The sequence below is a fragment of the Bemisia tabaci genome, chromosome 1 (genome assembly GCF_918797505.1).
Source record: "Bemisia tabaci chromosome 1, PGI_BMITA_v3".
NCBI lineage: Eukaryota > Metazoa > Arthropoda > Insecta > Hemiptera > Aleyrodidae > Bemisia > Bemisia tabaci.
Genome location: NC_092793.1, coordinates 66,359,153 through 66,380,424, shown reverse-complemented (window position 1 = coordinate 66,380,424; position 21,272 = coordinate 66,359,153). Strand labels below are relative to the sequence as shown.

Genomic DNA, 21,272 nt, shown 5'->3' with positions numbered 1-21,272 from the left:
AAAGACACCATCTAGAGTGCTTTACTCACCCATGAATATGGAATATTAGTTTATGGAATATCAGAAAAATTAAACTGTCATAAACTCAGGCTTTTGAATGAAATAATTCAACTGACTAAAAAGACTAAAGAAAGGTTACTCTGGAGTTCAAAATTTTAACGACAGTGAAAAGCATTTAATGCTCCTGAGTGCCAAACCCAAAGCGACAATCTTAAATTACTCCTGTAACAGTCAAGTTCTGGAGATGCAGCAAAGAGCAGACTCAGTTCAGGCTAGAGAATTTTAACCTCACATGGTGAAATTTATCACATTCATGAACTTTAGCATGGCAGTTAAAAAGGTACGGTTTCAATAGGGGAAAATAATCTCTTGACAGATAATACCTTGATGATTAAATACTAATTCGATAACTTGTGCAAGTAATGTTGATATGTGGATGAAGTAAGATAAATATTGCAAGTAATAATGAAGTAAGAGATGTAAAAGGTTAAAAACACTAGAGAAAGAGCACCAATGACTTCAGGCTTTGAAAATACAGTTGAGAATATGTACTTTTAAATAAATAATTGCATTCCTATCAGAGATTTTTCATTATTGTGTGGTATTGTGACAAAAATTGAGGATGTAATGATATAGAATTATCAGTGTATTATAAAAGTAAATAGGTCAGTGATAATGAGTCAATATGATACGCTACGTAAAAAAAAAAGAGGAAAATATTTCTTTAGGATAGGTATTATTTAAACTGAGTTTAGTGGGAAGGGTACAAAAACATTGCAATATTGCTAAAATTGTGCAACTGTTTTCTTCCTTTGCAAAAAAATAAAAAAGCAAATATCAGAAGCACAGACTTGTTTCTTTTCTGATAAATTGTTTTTATTTTTTGTAAAAATGAAAATTCATTATGTATCAAGCTTCCTTGCTCGGTGCTTGTTCATAAATTTGCACAATTTTAGGGGCATTGATAATGTGCCCAGTTCCTTTTTGCTAAACTCTGTTTATTTAACAAAAGAAAAACCATTTAATTATTTTTAGTAAAGTTCACAATTTTATTTGTTCTTTTTCACATAAAAGGTAAGAACAAAACGATAAAGTAAATAAATAAAATAGTAAAAGTCATCCGTAAAACAAAACGGTCGTTATACGTAGATTTATGGCAAATTGAAACGTAAATAAAAATACAAAATATACATGCTAATATTTTGCACGAGAACCAGACCAAGAGAAAAAGGATGATTGTAGATGACTGATTTAACATTTTACAGAAAAGACAAAACAACTTAACCGTGAGAGCAACATTAAAATGTTAAGTACATAATACAAGTTCACTTGATCCTTTTGCGAACAAAAGCGAGATCAGATTCTACAATTTAACTTCAAAATATTACAACAATTATCCAATGAGAGGATATTGTTTGTGTTGTGCATCATTTCACACAGGCTTCCGTTCTATTTCTGTGATAACTTCAAGAAAAATAAAAAAGTAAATAGCAAGAATATGGAGGGGTTATTTGAGAGGGCACAAAGCAGATTTCAGGTCGCATCGATATCCTTCTTCTGTGCAAGTCATTATATCTTTTGGCACTGAAACACATTGAAGCATCTAGAGACTTATCTAGATGTTCAGAGGAAGTATGCAAGGGGAGAGAAACTGTTAATGTAAAATATCAATTTAATCTATCTATTTTGAGTATTTCTTTTTAACATGAATGAGTTTCAGGAAAATGAATAGAGAAGAATAGAAGCCTGCATTGAAGAAAAAAAAAAAATTAAAGGAGAACTGGAACAAAAGGAAGTTTCTCCAGACACGAGAGTTAGTCGACAGTATATGAAGGTGTGCGAACAATTGAACATGTTGAAGAAAACAAATAAACAGCCTTGGAAGTTACATGAGTATGAATTGTGCTTAGAGGACATTGATTGATAAAAAATATTTTTGTCTGCAATTCATTCATCAGCTATATGATGGAACCAAGATTTATACAGACAATTTAGGAGGAAGCCATGAGAAGTATTCAATTCACTTAAATTGAAATTGAATAGCTCAAATAGAAGTGTGATTCAGAATTTATCACTTACAGAGTATTTGAATTGTGATTTCCCCAATCATGTCCTTATATTCGAGTCAAATTTAGTTTCCCAGGGCCGAGTTGTACCATGATTCGTTTAAGATTCATTTTTAGATGTTGAAATTGTATCCCATTCAAGAAAATCAAAACCTGCAATTTGTTTTAAGTACTCTGATAGTTTAGGGTAAGATTTTAATTCAGAAACAGTGGACGTATTTACTCTTCTTGAGAATTGAGTACAAGTGATGCTAAAGGAGTACATTGGATCTCTCGATAAACTTCACCACCCATACAACTGTCTCTAATAACAGTTAGCGAAAGGGAGTGACAAACATGAGAAGTGGCACGTTCGTCCATCAGCATGGGTAAAATAGTTTCTTAGAGCTAAAGACAATTAAAGCTAAACTGTGCGTAGTAAAGAAGCCTCCATTGAAAACAGTAGAAGTGAATCCAGTTTTGAGAGGTTCTAACAGGAAGAGATAAAATTATCGATGAGGACCACCATTTTCATGCGATCTTGGAAAAAATTATTGCCTGCCACTAGAATGTGTCAGCTCCCCATTTAGAAAACCGAAACTGACAAGAAGAGGAGGGGAAATACTAAAAACTTAAAAATTTGTCAACATTTTGGCTCACGATCTAACAATATTCGATTTTGGAAGATTTAACTCAATTGAGAAGACTGACAAAATAGAATAAGCTAAAGAAACTGCTAATGCAAGACAATATCCTTCCAAAACATTGAGTGTTAAAAGCCCTCTTTTGCAAGCTATTTCATGCAAATTCCTCACCTCCTTTTAAGAAAGAAATTGATCTCTGGCACTTATGAGAACTTGGTTACTACAGTTCAGGGCTGAGAGAAAGTTATGCATAAAAAGGATCAAGTAAATGAATAAAAGGTTAAAGACCTAACAATTAAGTACAAATGGACCTTGAGCTGTTTCAAAAAAAGTACTATTGCATTGTTCAATGTATTCCCACTGAGAAGAAAAGCTACGGGAATCTTAGCTTAAAATTTCAGAGGAAGGTGCTGCAAGTCCAGGTATCCACAATAACCTCATCAATGCCAGAGGTGAATTCCAATGGAGTCCCATAAAAACAAAATATGTTGGTACTTATCTTACAACTTACAGCTGTACGAGATATTGATGAAACGATTTTAAAAAGTAATGAAAAATTAGTTTTTCCCTTGAAAAGTAAGGAGTTTACTACCTCAGTATAGAAGAGTGTTGCATTAGAACTGGAATTAGATCAAAGCTTCAAATCCATAGTCTTTGAATACTTTTGAAATTGCATAAATAAAGGACTTACACCCCTGACAATACATTCAGAAAATTTTGCTCTTAGTTTGGTAAACAAGTTTATGTAATTTTGAGTCCAAAGCCTCAATTGAATTAATGTTACAAATTGGAAGAAAAGTAAAAATAAAAATAGTACAAATTTAAAACGCAGAAATTACACGCTTAATTAGTTAATTACTATCACATTTTATCTTTTCTGCAAAATGACAATGGTTTCTTTATCTTTTTCATTTGTAACTTTCCTTTTAAAATAACGACCGGTCCATACTATTACAATAAAAAAAAAAGACAGGATAAAGTTATAGATAAATCAAAATGAGTCTCAGTAAAAAAAAATAAAGAAATGCTTTACTCCTTGTAAAACAAAAGTGTTTTAATAATCTGCTCTTTTTTTAGAATTGAAAGTCTGATCGTAAATTAATCAAATTTTGTTGGTCAAACCATTTAAAACTGCAGTAGAAATCGACGAGGAAAATGTGGACAGGACATACAATTGTGAACTGAATAGTCGTATTTAAAATTATCATTCGTTCAATACCAATCATAGAAAAGAAAAAAAAATTAAATAAAAAAAAAATGTGAGTGACAAAATTTCAGTTAGAGGGGAAGGGAAGAGAACAGAAATAAATAAAGAAATAAAAAAAAAAAAAAAAAAAAAAAAACCTACTTACGAAAGAACAAAAATCACAACTTAAAATTAATGCTACAATAAATATTACAAAATAACTTACAGTTAAAAAATAAAATAATATCACAAAAATTATTTCATCACTAAATATCGTACATTATGCTACAGAATTACATAACGTTGGGTGGAACAAAATGAAGAGAAAAATAATTCTCATGTAATGTCAAATTCAACACAATCCAATTTCCAGCCAATTTTTGGTGTGCTTTAAAAAATTGTGCAGCAACTAAAATTCTACAGAACGAAAATTAGAATAAGATAATATTTGACAAGTAAAACAGCAGCAGAAACCCAAGCGATTGCAAGGGGCTGCTACATATTTAGTGATCAAAATGTGTAGGATCTATGATCCAAGATGTTAAAGAAAATGTTAAAATTCCAAAAAATTGGGACAAAAGGGTGAACAATGTTATAATATTTTGTTGTACGAAATGTATGACCATTCTCGTCCAGCTTATGAGGTCACAGAAAGATTTGTAAAAGAAAGTAAGTTGAATATAACAGTGAGTCAATATTAGATGGCAGTTGGATTGTGTGAATTGCAAGAAAAAAAAAACAATAAAAAAAAAAAAACGTTACGATGTGGAACATCAAATTTCAGTAAATAGGGACAAATTATGAGAAAGAAAGAAATACGAAACAATTGCAAGAAACAATGAAACAGAAATGAAATGAAAGAGAAGAGAAAGTAACTGAAAGTGAAGGATTTCCAGTCAAAACATGATAAAATGTATTGCTTATGAAACTGATTAACATTCAAAACGATCATAGAGGTCACCGGCATGGTGTTAACTCCAGATAAAATGTTTTAATGATATTTAATGCACTTTTTGGCTCTTTCAAAAATATATACTTAAAAATGACTAGAAAGTGCCATCCATACATCGGTTCTCTAATGGCTTCACTGCAGGTAACTGCGTTTAAATTCAAGAATCATTGAAGCAATCTCAAAAACAAGCTATAATTTGGCAGATTCCATTCAAATTTTGATAAAGACTCTTGAATCATTGTAGAATGACGATTCAATGAGCTGTTCCCCTACCATAGAATTGTGAATTTTCAGACGTGACTTTGAAATTTACTGTTCCTTAGTTAGTAGCTGTATTAACGGCGATGAGTCTTTCTTGGAGAGTGGCAAGAATCAGCATGATCGATTATAGTGGCTGAACGAATAGAATTGAATTAATGTAAACTAAAGAGTTAAAGTAATAGTTAGGTGGAAAAGATTTCAGCTTCAGAAAATCGAAAAGCAGCTCCAAAAATAAACTCTTATCGAATTATACTCCTGTTTGATTGAACACAGTTTACTTTCATTTTAAATATGTATGTCATTAGTTTTAAGCATTTTTATGATATACTGCATTAGTTGCAACTAGGAGAAACGATAAAAAATAAAGCCTGTTAAATCAAAAGTGAGAGAGTTGTTTCCAATATCACCAGTTCAGGGCTGAAGACTCCCAATGTTTGGTTACCGGGCAAGCTATTTACCCCCCCCCCCCCCTTCCCAAAACAACTTTTCTAATTATCTACCTTTCAGTTTTATACCCTTTACATATGTCTGAAATTTGAAGATTCAGAAACAGCAACATTTGTCCAAAAAAAGAAGGGGGGGGGGGGGGGGGTCAGAACATCTTCTTTCCACCGGACATTCTTCATAGGGAGAGGGAGTATGCTCCTCTTGCTGGATGCAAAAGATGCAAAACAGAATATATTGTAAAATGTAGGTTCTTCTATCAATCAACCAAAAATAAAACACTCCCAAAATTCGTGAAAATTTGAGGAAATATTTAGAGCTGTTAACTTCAGAACTGCTTCAGTCTAAAATAGAGGCAGGACGTTGATCTTATGTAGAAATTGTAATGTCACATTAAAACAACAATTTAAAGCGAATTCCTTTTGGCCACCAGTTGCTGACTTCTGGATTCAGACCCACCGATTTGCAGACCTAATTTTGGTTGACATTGGTCAGTGAATCAAAACACCCAATAACCAAACATCTGTTTAAAATAATACGGCTTTAGAAGTTGTGGAACTCCCTGGGGGGAAGGGGGGGGCGGCAAAAAAACCCTGTGATCTTAACAATTATAAAGCTTGCTGAGGCATGATTTGCTGTTCGAAAAGATAATCTAAACAAGAAACCGAGTATTTGGATGCTCAGGGCATCAGAAAAGAGTGGAGAAACACAAAGCAATACAATCATCAAAATCTTGACCACTAGTGAACATTAGAAGATTTGTGTGTGTGTGAGTAAACAGTTCCATTTAAATGATTACCGGATAGTAGGAACTAGTAACAAGTTACAAAGTGGAGAGTCATGAATGGAATAATACTCATATACACAATCTTGCTGACTGCCTTCAAGCTCATTTCTTTCTATGAGGCTGGAAGACAAGAGCACCGTAGATAATTCATTTGCCAACATCAAAGTCACTAAAAACTAAATGGGAAGAATATGGAGAGTCTAACACTCGCTCTCTGCTGTCTAATTACATCAGGAATAAGGATCCTAAGATGTTTGCTAGCGATGTCATTCAATAAGTTGAATCAGACATTTGAATTGCCCAAGTTTATTTTTCACTTGGGTGTCTTCTGAGATGTCAAAAAAATTTTATTTATAACTTTACGAACAACTCAAGAAATTTTTCTTTCAGACATGAAGATGTAGTCTTACGTTATCATTAAATAGGTTGAGAACTGCAATATAGATTACATGCCAACCATCAGATCATAAAATTTAAAAATTTCAGAAAAGATAGTGATTTAAATAGAATTTATTAATAATATTAGAAAATGTATTACCGCTGCCTCCTCTTCTGTCCTTCCTGCCAAAAATATGACTAGTTACCTTTGTTTTCATTGCAATATGTTTCAAGCACCTACATTCTATTATTGCATCCATGACTTCCACGATGCTACTCTTCAGACCAGTCAAGAGACAGTCCTAATTCATAAAATATTACATGTTAATAAATGAACTGCCTCACATCGGCTACGATTTACGATACAAATAAACAGATACAAACAAGAAAATTAATACACAGGTTACTTAGATAAACAGAATCTTAACTTTTTGTGCGACTGCAGTGACGAACCGTAACTACTCAGGTGGGAGAAAAAACAAAAAGAAAAGTTGAAAAAAACAGACATTGCCGCTGAAAAGAAAAGATAAAGAAGTATAAAAATTGACAAGAGGTCACAAGACTCGTAAAACAAATAAATATAGGAGATAGGTGATGTTGCGAATAAAATTGTGACTCACATACTTCATTTTGAGACGATTTCAGTGAAGTCTGGAGAAGTACAAAGCTTCGAACAATTCTTAGTCAGACAATTCACACGGCATTGTTAAACCGACTGTTCTTTCTACTTGCAGCATCAATCAAACTAAGATTCACCTTTTAAAAAGAAAGAAAATAACTGAGATTAGAGCACAAAGTTGAAAATATCACAGTACAATTTAGAAGTCACACATAGAAAAATGGCCTTCGCACCTTATTAATTGAATTTTTCCAGTTTTGCCCCTCAGCGACTTTAAATTAGACAATTACAGAGATTCCCTTGGTGATTTTTCTTCAAATCCAAACAAAAGGCCGATTTTGCGCTTGAAAGGTTTCCAGTTTTGATATTGAGGTTTTAGTGGCTGGTACATCATATTTGGAATCATGAGTTTTTTTGTAAAATTATGCTAGGAATTTTTTTTCCTTTTTTTTTTTTTGCATTATTACTTTGTTAGCGAACAAATTTAGCATTATTACTCCAAGGATTAAATACATATCTTAGGACTAGTCAACCATGAATGATTGGGTGAGTGAATGGGTGAAGTAGATGAGCGTATGAAAAGAACTAAGTGTACGCTTAATGAACTAGTTATACAAAAAAGGTGTCTTTTTAATTTGCTCAGGAGAGTTCCTGATTCTTATTGTATTGATTGACCGGATTAGTCAACAAAAATCAGAAACCAGGTCAAGTGGCTTTCGTCTCTTGAGCCTGCAGAGGATATTAGAATTGAAGAGGGAAATAGCCGCGCTATTTGGGTGGAAGCCTAGGCAACATTTGTAATTTTCCGTCAGATTCTGAATGTGATTCTTCACTGACACGATGCCTAAGTCCTTGTGGATATCAGAATTCCTGATATACAACTCGACTTTAACCATCTGTCTCAGTCACATTCTGGAACATCTGGATCCGCTTCTTGTTGCCATCCGCTGCACAGCCCCAAAACATATACGCATAGCTCCAAACAGGTCTTAAAATACATTTGTACAATACAATTTTATTATCCAGAGAAAGTTTAGAGTTACAGCCTGTGAGCCAATACATTCTCTTACGTTTTGCTTTCAGTAAATTAAGCTTGACTTTATGTGTTCCCCCACCTGAGCTTCTTATCAAGGATTGCTCCGATGCTAGGAATTATGGCCACCAAATTTTCTTATTTCTATTCAGAACACTTACCAGTTTAAGCTTCAGAGGTTAAATGTGTATTGGTTTTTGGCGTGTAGACAGAGGCATTGGGATCAAGATTGGATTGAGATGATTCCCCAAGACGGAGTTTGGAAATGGAAGAAGAAGACGGCGCCGGGCCAAAAGAATCTGATGGCATCACAGCTAGGACCTGAGCCATTTTTCCTTTCAGCTCATCCATTTCTCTCTCTTGAGCTCGAATTTTACCTAAATAAAACAAGAAATTGTTAATTGCAGTCACTGCTTTCACTTACATTTTTAGTCCTGAAATAAAATTATTATGAGGCTCTGGAATTAATCCCTAAGAATTTGCAGCCTTGCAAACTATCGATGTTGAGAGCAAATGATAAAAAATCAATGAAACTGGAGCTATATTATATAATAACATGGAAAAAAATGTAGGATGCTTCACCCATGGAAAAAAAATGCAGGATTTTAGAATTTCCTGTTAATAAATATTGTGATGAACTCTTCATCTCCATGTACCAGGTTTCCCTAAAAACCAAGTTGTGGTGCCTAAAAGTGAGGAATGCTGGCCGAGAAAAGCATTTAAAACCATTTTAGTTGACCAATTAACCAACAAGCAACCTCAATGTTTTTTTTCATTGATTCATCTGTAGTGTCTATTGCATTGTCAAATATTCGTATATCTTCTCAAAAAATTGTAGAGGGCGCTTAAAAATTAGGCTTGCCGGCTAAATGGCTCCAAAAATCTTTAGGTGAATTCAAACCACTCAAAAAGATTTTCAGTCTGGCAAGAAACTCATGAAAATCGGGTGAATAAATATCTACATATACAACTCTTCATGTACACGCTACAGAATTATTCGTCCAGATGGAAGAGAAAAGAAATCACTATATATGTACTTCAATACGTAGTTAAATACTGACCATCAATTTCTGTTTTGTAAAACAATAGAAAAAGATGATAAGAAAATAAACTCAAGAGAAACTTACTATCTCTGATTTCAACTTGTCTGTTGGCTTTACCCAAAGCGGCAAACAAGTCTAGTTTCATTCGATTTTCCTCACTTAAACTGTTTTCCAGATGAGTATTTTTATCTTGCAAAACTGAGATTGCAGTCATGAGAACTTCTACTTCACTACGATTATCTTTGTAGGCTTTCAAGGTCTGAAACAATAAATTGATGCATATAACAATCTAACTTCAAACTTCAAAAATGCCACTTTATGAGATAATAAAGTGGGAGGAAAAATAAAAAAAATACAATAAAACCGAAGTAAAAGTGGAAAAATGAAAATTCAGCTTCCCTCTCCTATTTCTTGAAAAGCTGAGATAAATCAAATTTTTAACAATAATGAAATGATATGTTGGTTAAATTGTGTCGTGTAAAAACCCCTCTTGTCCATTTTTCTAAACTTGAGTCTTTTTGTTAATAATACTTTTCATGAGTTAATACTATCATGAGAATGGTGCAAAGACTTGTTTTGGGATTAAGATAACCCTAAAACGAGTATTAACACCACTTTCATGATTGCAACTTACTCTGAAACGTAGTGTGTATCAACTCAAAAAAAGTCAAGACTGGAAAAATGGACATCGGTGGTTTTTGGTTGACACGATTTAACCAACATCTTTGGTCGACACGATTCAATTACGAACTTAGGTGTTGTAACATTTATTAATGTTACAAAACTGAAATCAATGTAACCCAAGAAAAGACATAAAATGGGGGAAAAATTACTGTTAGCAGTCATATTTTGCTTATCGAGGGTTTTTTCCATGAGATTGCCAACAAGGTGGGAAGACAGTTCCGTTTGTAGTGCGCACATTTACTGCTGCATGAGTGTATTTTTCGAAGATTTAGTCTAGAGGCAATAGTGTATTTCCTTCAGAAAATGCACTAATATCTGCAAATCTGCCACATGATTTTGTATACCTAGCATTTGTACAAAAAAAAAAAAAAAAAAGAAAACAAACATGAAAAGATTTTGGCTCCAATAGAAACTGGTATACAGAACTTGATTAAGCAAAGGCTCTCCTGGTTTCCTTTTTTTCTTCTTCAAAAATTAAATTATGAGTACTTGATTAAATTAAAAAGATGTTTTAGAGACTAAAAATCAGCTAAAGGTTTGGATTTGAGAAATAAAACATTTGAAAATATGCAAATGAAAAAAAACATACTTGTACTTCTCTTTCAAGACCTAAGCACCGCTCTTCTTTCAGTTTTATCTCTCTCCTTAGTTGTTTAGAGTCAGACTCGAGCTCTCGTCGTTTATTTCGGCAGCTTTCTGTACACTCTGACCTAGAAAAAGAAACAAATTGTGTGAGTTTATAATTTGACTGCCAGAGTCATCACAAGACAGCACACAATTTTTTACAATTGCTTGTGAAACCCATCGAGAGATAGCTCCAGGTCATTTGTAACACCATACAATGCCCAATTCCAAAATTATTACTTCTCTCATGCTTTTGAAAACGAATTCTTTCGGTCACATTAGGTGGAAAAGTGGTTGCAAAATGAAGTAATTTTTCAGGGCTTTGCGGATAATTTTGAATGATATTCATTCATGACTCATGCTCTCAAAAACAAGTTGTGTGGGTCAAGTAATTTGCCAAAAATTAGCCGATAGTCAATTGAAATTCATTTTGAGTTTGAAGTTATTTCCTTGCAAAATAACATAATCAATAACTTAGCTTGCAAAAAATTTCAACGAACAATTTCAAAGTCTGATTTTTTAAATTAAAACTGCCCAGTACTTACTTTTGACAGGCACTCCCAATGAAAAATATTAATTCACTTTTTACAATACATAAAAACACTAAGAATGTGGCTTGAACTGTAAGTAACAAGATGGTGGCAATTCTGGCAGCTTATTTTACACCTGGTTGGATACACCAAAATTTAATTGTAACCATGTCTACCTCCCTCTTCTTTCAGTTAAGAGACTTTCAAACTACACAATAGTTTTCAGATCCTCCTTACTTGTTATTTTGAGCAGCATTTGAAGCAATGGCACGAGCAGCAGCTGCCTCCTCTGCTCGTTTCGCTTTCTTTTCAGCGACTAGTTGAGATTCACACTGCAACCGTAATTTCTTCTCCTCATTCAACTTGCGTTCTAAATTAGCTATGTTTTGGCGATCTGACTGTCGTGCCGATACCAGTCCGTGTACTCTGAAATACATTAAAAATCGAGAATTAATTATTAATTATTGCTCTATTCCTTCTCAAAATAATATTTGAAAATAAATTGGACGCATTCATAAAAAAAAAAAATGATGAAATTTCGACTTTTTTTTCCCCCTTGCAGGATGACAATACTTCCTCTACCCTAGGGTAGCGAGAAAGTAAAAAGTCTGATTGCGAAGGAAACCCTGAGTAGATACAAACAGGAGTTGCAAATCAGAATATATTGACTTTTCTTTGCGAGAAATCGTACTTTACCTTAAATACATTATGTTGGTTATCTACAGCGAACTAATGTGGCAATTCATTACATGAATTCTGAAAAGGCACACACCGACATAAAACTGCACAAAAAAATGTTCGCATTGAAGTATCACCCTGAACATCAGCTTTTTCATCTTTGTTACAGCCCTGGAAATATGGACAGCTCTGGATCCAAAAACTTTGCTAAGTGTTTGCATTTTTTCGAAGTAAATTCAGATGATACTGTCACCATTACCCAAGTATCACAATGACTAAGCCTACCATATATGGTAATGTCTTAGAAAAATGTAAATAGATCCCTCTGTAAGAAGACTTAATGAGCTTCTGGTTTTCATGTCACATTGCATCCTCTGACATGGCATTAAAAATACCAACAGGATATATTAGGCCAACACTTTCTTCAACTGAGCACAGTTTCCACTGTAAATGTCGTTTAAGAAAATTTTCTAATTATCACGATACACTCCACTTCAGATAAATCAACCCATTTTATCTGCTTGCTTCTATGGAAGTTACAATATCTGAACTAACAGATGAAAAAGGTAAACTGATCTGAGACACAATCTTGAAGGAAAGAAACCGATTGAGTGAGATTTCCTCTAAGAAATTTGGATGAGCAGGAACTAATCTTAAAAAATCTAAACAATGCCCAAATTTACCTTACTCTGACTTTAGAAATGGACAAAGTTCCCAGCTTACTCATCCAGATTCCTCTCTGAGGAAGAGAGAGGAACTCATTGACACCCCCAAATGGAAAATGGACATCAATACTCACTTGGATTGGAGTTCGTCATTGTCTTGTTTAAGCTGTGACAGCTCCACACGTGCATTCTTGTCTCCCGCTATCAGATTACTAATCTGACTTCGTAAGTCTTGCTCAGTTTGTCTGCTTTGCTGCAGATCTGACTTAAGTCTTTTGATATCTGCTTCAAGTCTCGAACAAAACTCATCCTTTGAATTGTTAGCATGGTCATCACGATTAATTTTTCCACGCTTTTCTCGCTGAGAATTAACATGATTCTGATTGCTTGTCCACTTGTTTGAACCCGAAGACTGATCTTTGTTGCTTTTCAAATTTTGTATGCTTATATTCTTTAAACTTTTCCCACAATCTTTTTCAACATCATGGGGATCGAAGTCATTCACGTTCCTGGAAAAATTCAAAAACATTTATATCTATTCAGTGAAGTACGCATATGATATTAAAGTGATTCACATTTCTGACTATGATTATGAACATGCACAAAAATATTTAAGATTTCGATTTGTACAATTTGCAGTATTTACACAGCCATACACTTTGCTATGCCTTACAGATCTTAAAATCATATATTTTTCAATCAAAAAACCTTGGATACCACAAATTTAAGAAAACAGTTAGCCTTCCATTTTACACTGTCAAATGAGAGCATTCATGATTTTTAAAAAAAACGAGAAAGTAAAACATTTCTGATGGGATCCGACTAAAAAATGACTGGGTTCATTTCCAAAAGTAGTATAAAAAGAAAAACCATCAAATTTTTACTACAAAATAAAATGAAAGGAAAAATTAATACAAAATAAGAAAAAAATTGAGGAAGGCATGAATGATACTTACGTCACTCTCTCAATAAAATCTAATTGTGTGTGATGATGAGATGATCCATTTGTATGGGCATAGTTCTTGGATGAATTTTTCGTTTCTACATCTACTTTATCTACTGATTTCTTACTACTACTTTTAGTTGAACAAGAGTGTGTTTGACTATTGTGATGTGAATTGTTCATTATACCATTTCCGGTACTTATTTCTTTAGTGACAGCTTCCACTGAAATAAGAGAACACAAGCAATTTAAGACAGGAGAAAAGAAAAGGAATGAAAAGGAATCTGAAATATTTATTTTGATCCAAAAAACCTGGATGTAACTATGAAAAGTATTCTTTTCCTCCTTTTCGCACAACCTAGACCCCAAATTTTCTAACTAAAGAATCAGACTGAAAATAAAATCAATAGATTTATTTTTTCTTGTGTACTGACAAAAAAATTAAGTTTTTTATAGCATGGAAATAGGATCATAATTTTAATCAAAAGCTACTTTACTGTAAGTATCATGAAATATTGTTTATCAATACAGTTTAAGCCTTTTTCAGCTCAAAATAATGATAGAGTTGGGCCGGGTATCCAGCGATAATAACGATATTCGATTCTTGGACCCGCCGGATAGTGCTTTTACGGCCGTGAAAATTTTGGTGATACTTTGGCATTTTCGGCACACCTTGAGTAGTCATCGTAATTGTTCAACTTTTCAAAACTTGTCATCACTGGAATTAAGGACATTTCCCGCACATTTACACGAATGACACAGTTTAGGCAAATAAATAGGCCTTCATTCTTCAAGAAAAAAAGTGGTTAAACCTTTTTTAAAAACTTGGAAAGGCAGATTTTTAGAACAATTATAGACAATTTTCTGATCACTAGAAGAGGCCAGAAAGTCATCTTTCAATCTTCCATTGATACTAACATTACAATTGAAGACTTGGACAGAACTAGGAATAACTGATTGAATTTGTTCATTTTTTACTAGGATTCAGTTAAATCTTTGATGCTCTTCGCAAGTTAGATCTTGATGTTAAACTGTATAAGAATTATCATTATTTACTGAAGGAGTTTTTTAAAAACTGATAATTGAATTTGTAGTATTCATCTCCTTCAATAGTCGAATTTAGACTTCATCATTCACTTTTTAGATTTATGCTGAACACATACATGAACCCTTAAGGTAGATAAACAATTGAATATTATGCATCTGCTTCAGGAACTGAAGTAGGGCTGATAGATAGATGATAGGTAGCTGCATAAGGAACTTTTATCTTACCTTTCAACTTGTCTGAGGGAGCGCTGCTAGCCAGCGTTGACTGTTGCTCAGCAGGTAAAGCTTGTTGCAGGAGCTGCATATAAAATTCATTTGCTTTAGCAACATCTCTTTGCTTTTTCTGTGGAGGAAAATGAAGAGTTATTTTTAGAAAGCAGGTTTGAATGGGAATATTAAGCTATTCCTGAAAGAAGTTGAAAGTAACGCACCTAAAGAGAGGAGAACCTTGCTTAAAACTGAAAATTAGAAGATTAGTATCATGAAAATAACTCATCTACTCTGAACTGTAAGAATTTGAATGTGAACTTATTGTTAGCCTGAAAGTGTGGACATTTTATTGGCACCTCCAGCAAAACCTATAGTCCATACGGCTTCGCCGCACGACTAAAAAGCACATGCTTTTAGTTAAAATTCGTCTGATTTTTATTTATCTGCAAGTGGCATGACCCCTCAATTGTGTAAGAATCATCATGCAATGGGTTCAGAGCCGGATTTATGGGGGGCCCATGGTGCAATGGCACCGGGCGGCAAATTTTTGGGGGCAGCAAATTTCGGATTTTTTTTTCTTTTAAAATAGAAAAATAGGAGTTTATGTTTCATTTTCCCCTTTTACCTGTCACAAATCCTCGTTCCTTGAAGAATCATTTGCCCCTCCTTAAATATTTGTTTGCAACACTTTTCTGCACAAATCGTCACCTTCCAGGCAAAGTATCACAAGCGCCATGCGACGTTTAAAAATTTCCGCCGCCATTATATTTTTTTACAGAGAAATTGTTCAACGAAGCTGTCCGAAAATTTCACTGAATTTTCTTTGTGCTGCCGATAAAATTTAGTGAAATTTCCAAACAGATTCAACCAACAATTTCTCAGTAAAAAAATATAATGGCGGCGGAAATTTTTAAACGTCGCATGGCGCTTGTGATACTTTGCCCGGAAGGTGACGAAATGCGCATCCTTCTCAACTATTGCAGAATCGGATTGCGCTTTTGCCGTGTTTCCGAAATTTATATTTCGTGCAGATCGGCATCGCAAGAATCCATAAGATATTAAATTGATTAAGATATTATATCATTGATCCGATATAAAGTGGGTACTTGCATCCCCTTTTTCAAATCAGAGAACAATAGAATTACCGGACTAGTCAATGGGGAGAGTCTCATATCCTGAATTAGTCGTGCAGCCGCTTGAAATTGGCCTAGTCCTTTTGCGTAATGGGAGAATATGAATCTTGTACAGTCGTAAAAACGGTAGGCCTTCTCGCCATTTGAGACTATAACTTTTAACTCTATTTTTTCATTAAAAATTAGATATATTTACTTGAAACTTTTGGAACACCTGTTTCATCACATCATGAATCCTTCTCATTTATCAAAATTTTTCCTTTTCTCTCACAAAGAGAACTCACAAGTAGAAAAATGGGATTCCCCCAAATGAATACATGACAATTTGAATTCTTCCGATGTGCGACTAGATCATGGTCACACCATGAAAAGTTTTGCGGGCACTGTTATGAAACAGCTTTGAAACTCTAAAAACTTAAATTGCTATATATTTTTCAAATCATTCCTGAGCTAATGAAGAAGAAATATTTGAATTTATCACAGAAAAAAAAAAACTTCTTTAATCAAGATTTATAGTGGATATAACCGGGTTAGAGTCCAGCAATGATTACCTGTCTCATCCTATAGCCAACATAGCTTTTAAATCCAAAACCTAATGTCACCACAGGATAGCCAATACTGAAAACAAAAACAAACAAAAAATGAAAACAAATATGATAACTGTCTCGGTCTCGCAATAACAGCGTAGCGACGGCTCGTTTTTGTTTTTAATTTATTTTCCGGTTGAAAATGAAATTGTAATTATTTTGAAACGTTCCGGGTTTTGTTTATTCCTTTTTCTTTATTTGCAGCCTTTTCCCCAAATTAAGTTGTTCTTTTATTTTAGTTGTAAACTATGCAAACTGACAACACTGCTTCTGCAACCCCAGTATCACAGCCGGATTTTCCGAAATTCACACCCTCGCAGGCACTTTAAAGTGAGCTGTCACAACTTTTTCTACTGTGCCTTTAGACTCCAGAAAGTCTTCACTCTGGAAGTTTACACCCTCTTAGGAAATAGTATTATCAACTTCTAACAACATTTTTAATAAAATCACAAAGTTTGATTTTGAATTATAGCAATTTAAAAATTAAAATTTGCACAAGAAAAAAATATTGAGTTATGTCCAATTTTGTTGTACACGACTATAAACTCTTTTTCAGGACTTTCTTGTGGGACAGAATGGTTCATTTCAGATTAACCGTTCTAGAGATACACATCAATTGAGAGGTGGGGTGACATCCATCAAAAGAGACCAACTTTCATGAACTTTCAGCGTCTAATACAAGCCCAACAGGAAGTCAAAACAATTTGAAATATCGAACTTGGAGACTTCGACTTAACTAAGCATGCCAAATTTCATCTAATTCTGAGGGAACACTTTTTGAGGCATGGAATGACCCCTATACCTACAATTTGAGCTTAGGCTAAGGTGAGAACTGATTGCATGGTTGGGATTGATGAGCACCTTTTGTGAGAGTATTGCTTATTCCAGTCATGTCAGAGAATCAACGCTCTCAGGGTGGCAATCAGTTCTATTCATGGAAATAATCGAGTATCTAAAATTTGAGCCAATTTGAAGAATACAGTTAGCTATGAATTGTAACTATCGAAAATTCGAAAAAAATTATAATGCTAAATTAGAGAAAAGGAGCTACTTAACATGAGCTACGCTAACCTTAACTAATGGAAGGACCCTTTTGAGATAGAAGATATTCAATTATCTTGCGTTGCCAAACAATAGTGAACAATTTCAATAAAATTTGTAGTCCTTTTACATTTTTAGAAACAAATTAGATTAATGACTAATAAAATAACTCATTAGATAATCTGAAATGCAAAATAGAGTATATCTTACCAGTGTGCAGCAAATGGCCTACAGAGGTCTGAGTGAAATGGTAAATGCTTCAGATCTTTTAGTCGAACTGCAGCTTCAATATACACAAACAACAGCCACAGAACAACAGTCGGCAAACAGATACCTTTTTCTGCAACACAAATCAATAACAGTAAAAATCATTCTTAGTTTTGAGCAATTCTCTTTTAGACTCCTATGATATGAAATCATAAACGTTAGGTTGTGAAATCATAAAGGTTGTAAAACTAGAAGTTTTGATTAAGTTCTTGGTTCTTTCTTTTTAAAGCTGCGACATGTTAGGGGTGCAGATGATATTCAATTGAGTGCTTGCGCAGGTTTGAAAAAATATAGATTGAAATGTAAATTTCAAAGGATTCAAATTTAAATTTAAATTAAGGATTCAATTTTAAATTTAAATGCAAATTTAAATTAAAGGCTCAACTTCAAATTTACATTAAGGATTCAACTTTAAAATTAAAATAAGGACTCAACTTTAAATTTCAATTAAGGATTCAACATTGAATTTAAATTCAAATTAGAGATTCAACTTTCCCATTTTCGAGACTTTTCAACACCCAAATCGCTGGTTGCATTGTAGAGAAGTTTCCACACCCATGTTTTTCCAGTCTTTCATATTGACTTCAGTGGCGTAGACAATGGGGGGGGGGGGGGGTGTTCCAAGGGGTCTGGACAAACCACCCCCCCCCCCCCCCCTATATCCTTTAGCCTCCTTAATTGTACCTTTTTTTTCCCCTTTAGGAGGGCAGACAAAATATTATCAGGGACGTACACGAAATAATATAAATTTACAGTCTTGTTTTTGGATGGACTCCCCCCTCCCCTTAAAGAATTCCTAGCTACTCCACTGATTGACTTTAACAAAGGGGTTTCCAATAGCATGCATATACTTAGAGGCTCAATCAAGGGCAATGAGATGCTCTTTGTTCCCAAGCCTTTTTTTCTCTCTCTCTCTTTCTCTGTCACCTGATAAATAGCTCAGTCAACAATTGTCCTTAAAAATAAAATGGAAAAATATGGAGAGCTTGAAATAACTAATTTATGAGAGAATTTAGTTACCTGTGTGCCACACATACTGCACCCAAACATAAGTGCTGGCGGCAAAGAAAAGCCATTGCACAGGGATGAAAAAGAAACAGATCATATCAGAAGTGAGAGCAATACACACAAAAAATACTGAGAATGCCTGGAAGAAAAGAGAAAAATAAGTTAGGAAATGGGCATTCCTTACATTAAACATTTCAGTGTCTTGATTAACCAACTACATACACAAAGAACTGTAAATATTAAATTAACATTCAAATCAGGAAGGATTTTGGACTCCCTAAATAACATCAACTAATGAAGGAGTAGGCACTAAAATAAGGGTATACAACTTCTCAGTGATATATTGGTAGAAGATAGGTTTCGGATCTGCAAAAAAAAAATCGTTGAATCAACAGAGGGCAAATAAATCTGAGCTGCTACGTTTATGCCATCTATTACCACTTTGAACGATAACAAAATTTACTTATCCAATTTTCTGCTAAGAATGAGAAAATAAAAAAAATTATCACCGTTCGCCTTTTAACTTCTGCTTTAATTGGTAGTTTCCCAAAAAATTACGACGAAAGTTGCTCAGTGTTTAGGTTTTTTCCTACAGGATTAAACATACAGTTGAACCCATTTGACTTCAATATGCACGATTAACACGCTTCAAATAGTACACCTTGATCAAAGGGCATTGAATTTACTCCTTAGAGAACTGGGAAAGTTTTTCATTAATATTAAACCTAGGATTGAAAAAAATTCAGGATTCACTCACCAAGCCTTGGTATTTAAAGGAATCATAAACGCTCCTTAGAAGAAGCCAGAATGGCCACAGGAATTCAAACCGAAACTCTAAAATATAGTCAGCGGTTATAACAAGAAGCCATAGTAAGACAAATTTGAAATACAGCAACAAACTGAAACAGAAACCAAAACTGAACATGTAAGAACATTATTAATGATTTTGAGTAGAGTCAGATACACCTTAGCTCTGGCTATAAAGGTGATATTGCAATAGAGAGGGTTAATTGCTACTTATTAAGTGTTTAAACTATTAACGGTTTCTAATAACCCCCAAGAAGAAGGAAGTCAAGCAATCATAAGGATAAGATTGAGGTTCAAAACTGTAAAACTGCGAAACGCTATGATAGATCTTAAGTCAACTCTCCTCCATGCAAGACTGATCAATAGATGATAAATATCAGAAAAATAAATAGGACCAATACTTCAGGAAGGTTGCACCAAATAACTGAAACTTGCTGACAAAAATCAGTGGGGGCTCTAATCATACTGGTTCAAATCAACAGAAGGGCTAAGAAGTAAAGAGTTTATCAGAATCATTCAAATTGATAATTTTTGGTGTATGCTGATGCCACATGACTCATAAATGATGCACGAATAAAACTTTGAGTTGTAAATTCTTCATGCAGCATCTAGTATTCAACTTGTTATCAGTGATAAGAACCACATGAAACAGATCCATCGGAGAAATTCGCTATTCCAGAAATTGCAGTCAATTCTTATAAAACGAGGTTGCAGTCACTGGTGACAGTCTCTAATTCGAATACCCATTAAACAATACCATGGGAACTACTTTGAAATGAGTTCTTTTTTCCATGGAGAAGCAACTATATTTTGCTTCTTGCAATCTATAAACATTTGACTGTGGGAGACCAAGAGAGGAGCTGCGCTCCCAGACTTACCGGTTGGCCACTTAAGGAAAACTAAGGTATTCAAAGTTATTCAGAAGCTACAAGTAATGAGACACTAAATTTGCCACTTTTCACAGTAATTAGGTAATGAAGCAGATGGTTGACGATGATTAAAAGTCTGTAATACAGAGACCCTGAGATGGGCAAGTTTCCGTCACTACATGCAATTCTGATACAGTAGGAGGAATGAGGCTCAAGGTGTGACTAACATCTTGAAATGAAAATTTCAGCAAGTTAGCAATAGATAAAACTTGAAAAAAAGACTACCGTGTCAAAATTTTGTTAAATAATAGACATATGGCGACCTTTCCTCACCTTCCATACACTCCATCAGAAATTTTGGTGCGTTTTATTGGCCTTCGTAGTTTGCCACACTCGGCATTTCTCCTCCTCATTATACTTAGCTCGTTCCAACTTAACGATTGTTTAAATCCTTCACACACACAAAAATTCCACGCTTTAAATGATAAAAAATAAATTAAAAGTATTAACAATTTCATAAGCCCCGTGAGTTCATTGAGCCTAAATATTTGTTATTACAGCAGAGCTTCATGTTGATGCTGCATGTCGATACTGGAAAGAGGGAAAACGAAAATACCGTACAAGAGAGATCTTCGCCGTTTTAAAAGTTTCTTGATTTTTGGTTGATTTCTTTCCATTTTTTCACTCTCTATAATATTATTTGTCAAATTATAAAATTAAAATCTATAAATTTCATTTCTTTTAGGGGAAATTAAATATAATTACAACATGCGCTTGGAATACAAAT

General features: G+C 34.0%; 1 protein-coding gene across 1 annotated transcript; it reads right to left on the bottom strand.

Annotated features, from left to right (window-relative positions):
* Positions 1 to 1,020: 1,020 nt before the first annotated feature.
* Positions 1,021 to 21,060, bottom strand: LOC109034578 (macoilin). Its single transcript, XM_019047804.2, has 13 exons — positions 20,819 to 21,060; positions 19,567 to 19,708; positions 18,822 to 18,948; positions 17,745 to 17,874; positions 16,458 to 16,524; positions 14,789 to 14,906; positions 13,530 to 13,740; positions 12,708 to 13,082; positions 11,468 to 11,656; positions 10,666 to 10,786; positions 9,477 to 9,651; positions 8,511 to 8,726; positions 1,021 to 7,453 (listed from the first exon to the last, which is right to left on the bottom strand). The coding sequence occupies exons 1-12, from the start codon at positions 21,001 to 21,003 to the stop codon at positions 8,515 to 8,517; spliced, it is 2,052 nt and encodes a 683-aa protein (XP_018903349.1). The 5' UTR covers positions 21,004 to 21,060; the 3' UTR covers positions 1,021 to 7,453; positions 8,511 to 8,514.
* Positions 21,061 to 21,272: the final 212 nt, after the last annotated feature.

What these genes read in the sequence shown, in the direction of transcription:
- LOC109034578 (XM_019047804.2), bottom strand. Translation starts at nt 21,003, where the DNA reads ATGAAATTGTTAATACTTTTAATTTATTTTTTATCATTTAAAGCGTGG. An exon ending in TCTGATGGAGTGTATGGAAG is followed by an intron (nt 19,709 to 20,818) that starts GTGAGGAAAGGT and finishes TTTCTGTTTCAG; the next exon opens with TTTGTTGCTGTATTTCAAAT. An exon ending in GTCTTGAAAGAGAAGTACAA is followed by an intron (nt 9,652 to 10,665) that starts GTATGTTTTTTT and finishes TTATTGTTTCAG; the next exon opens with ACCTTGAAAGCCTACAAAGA.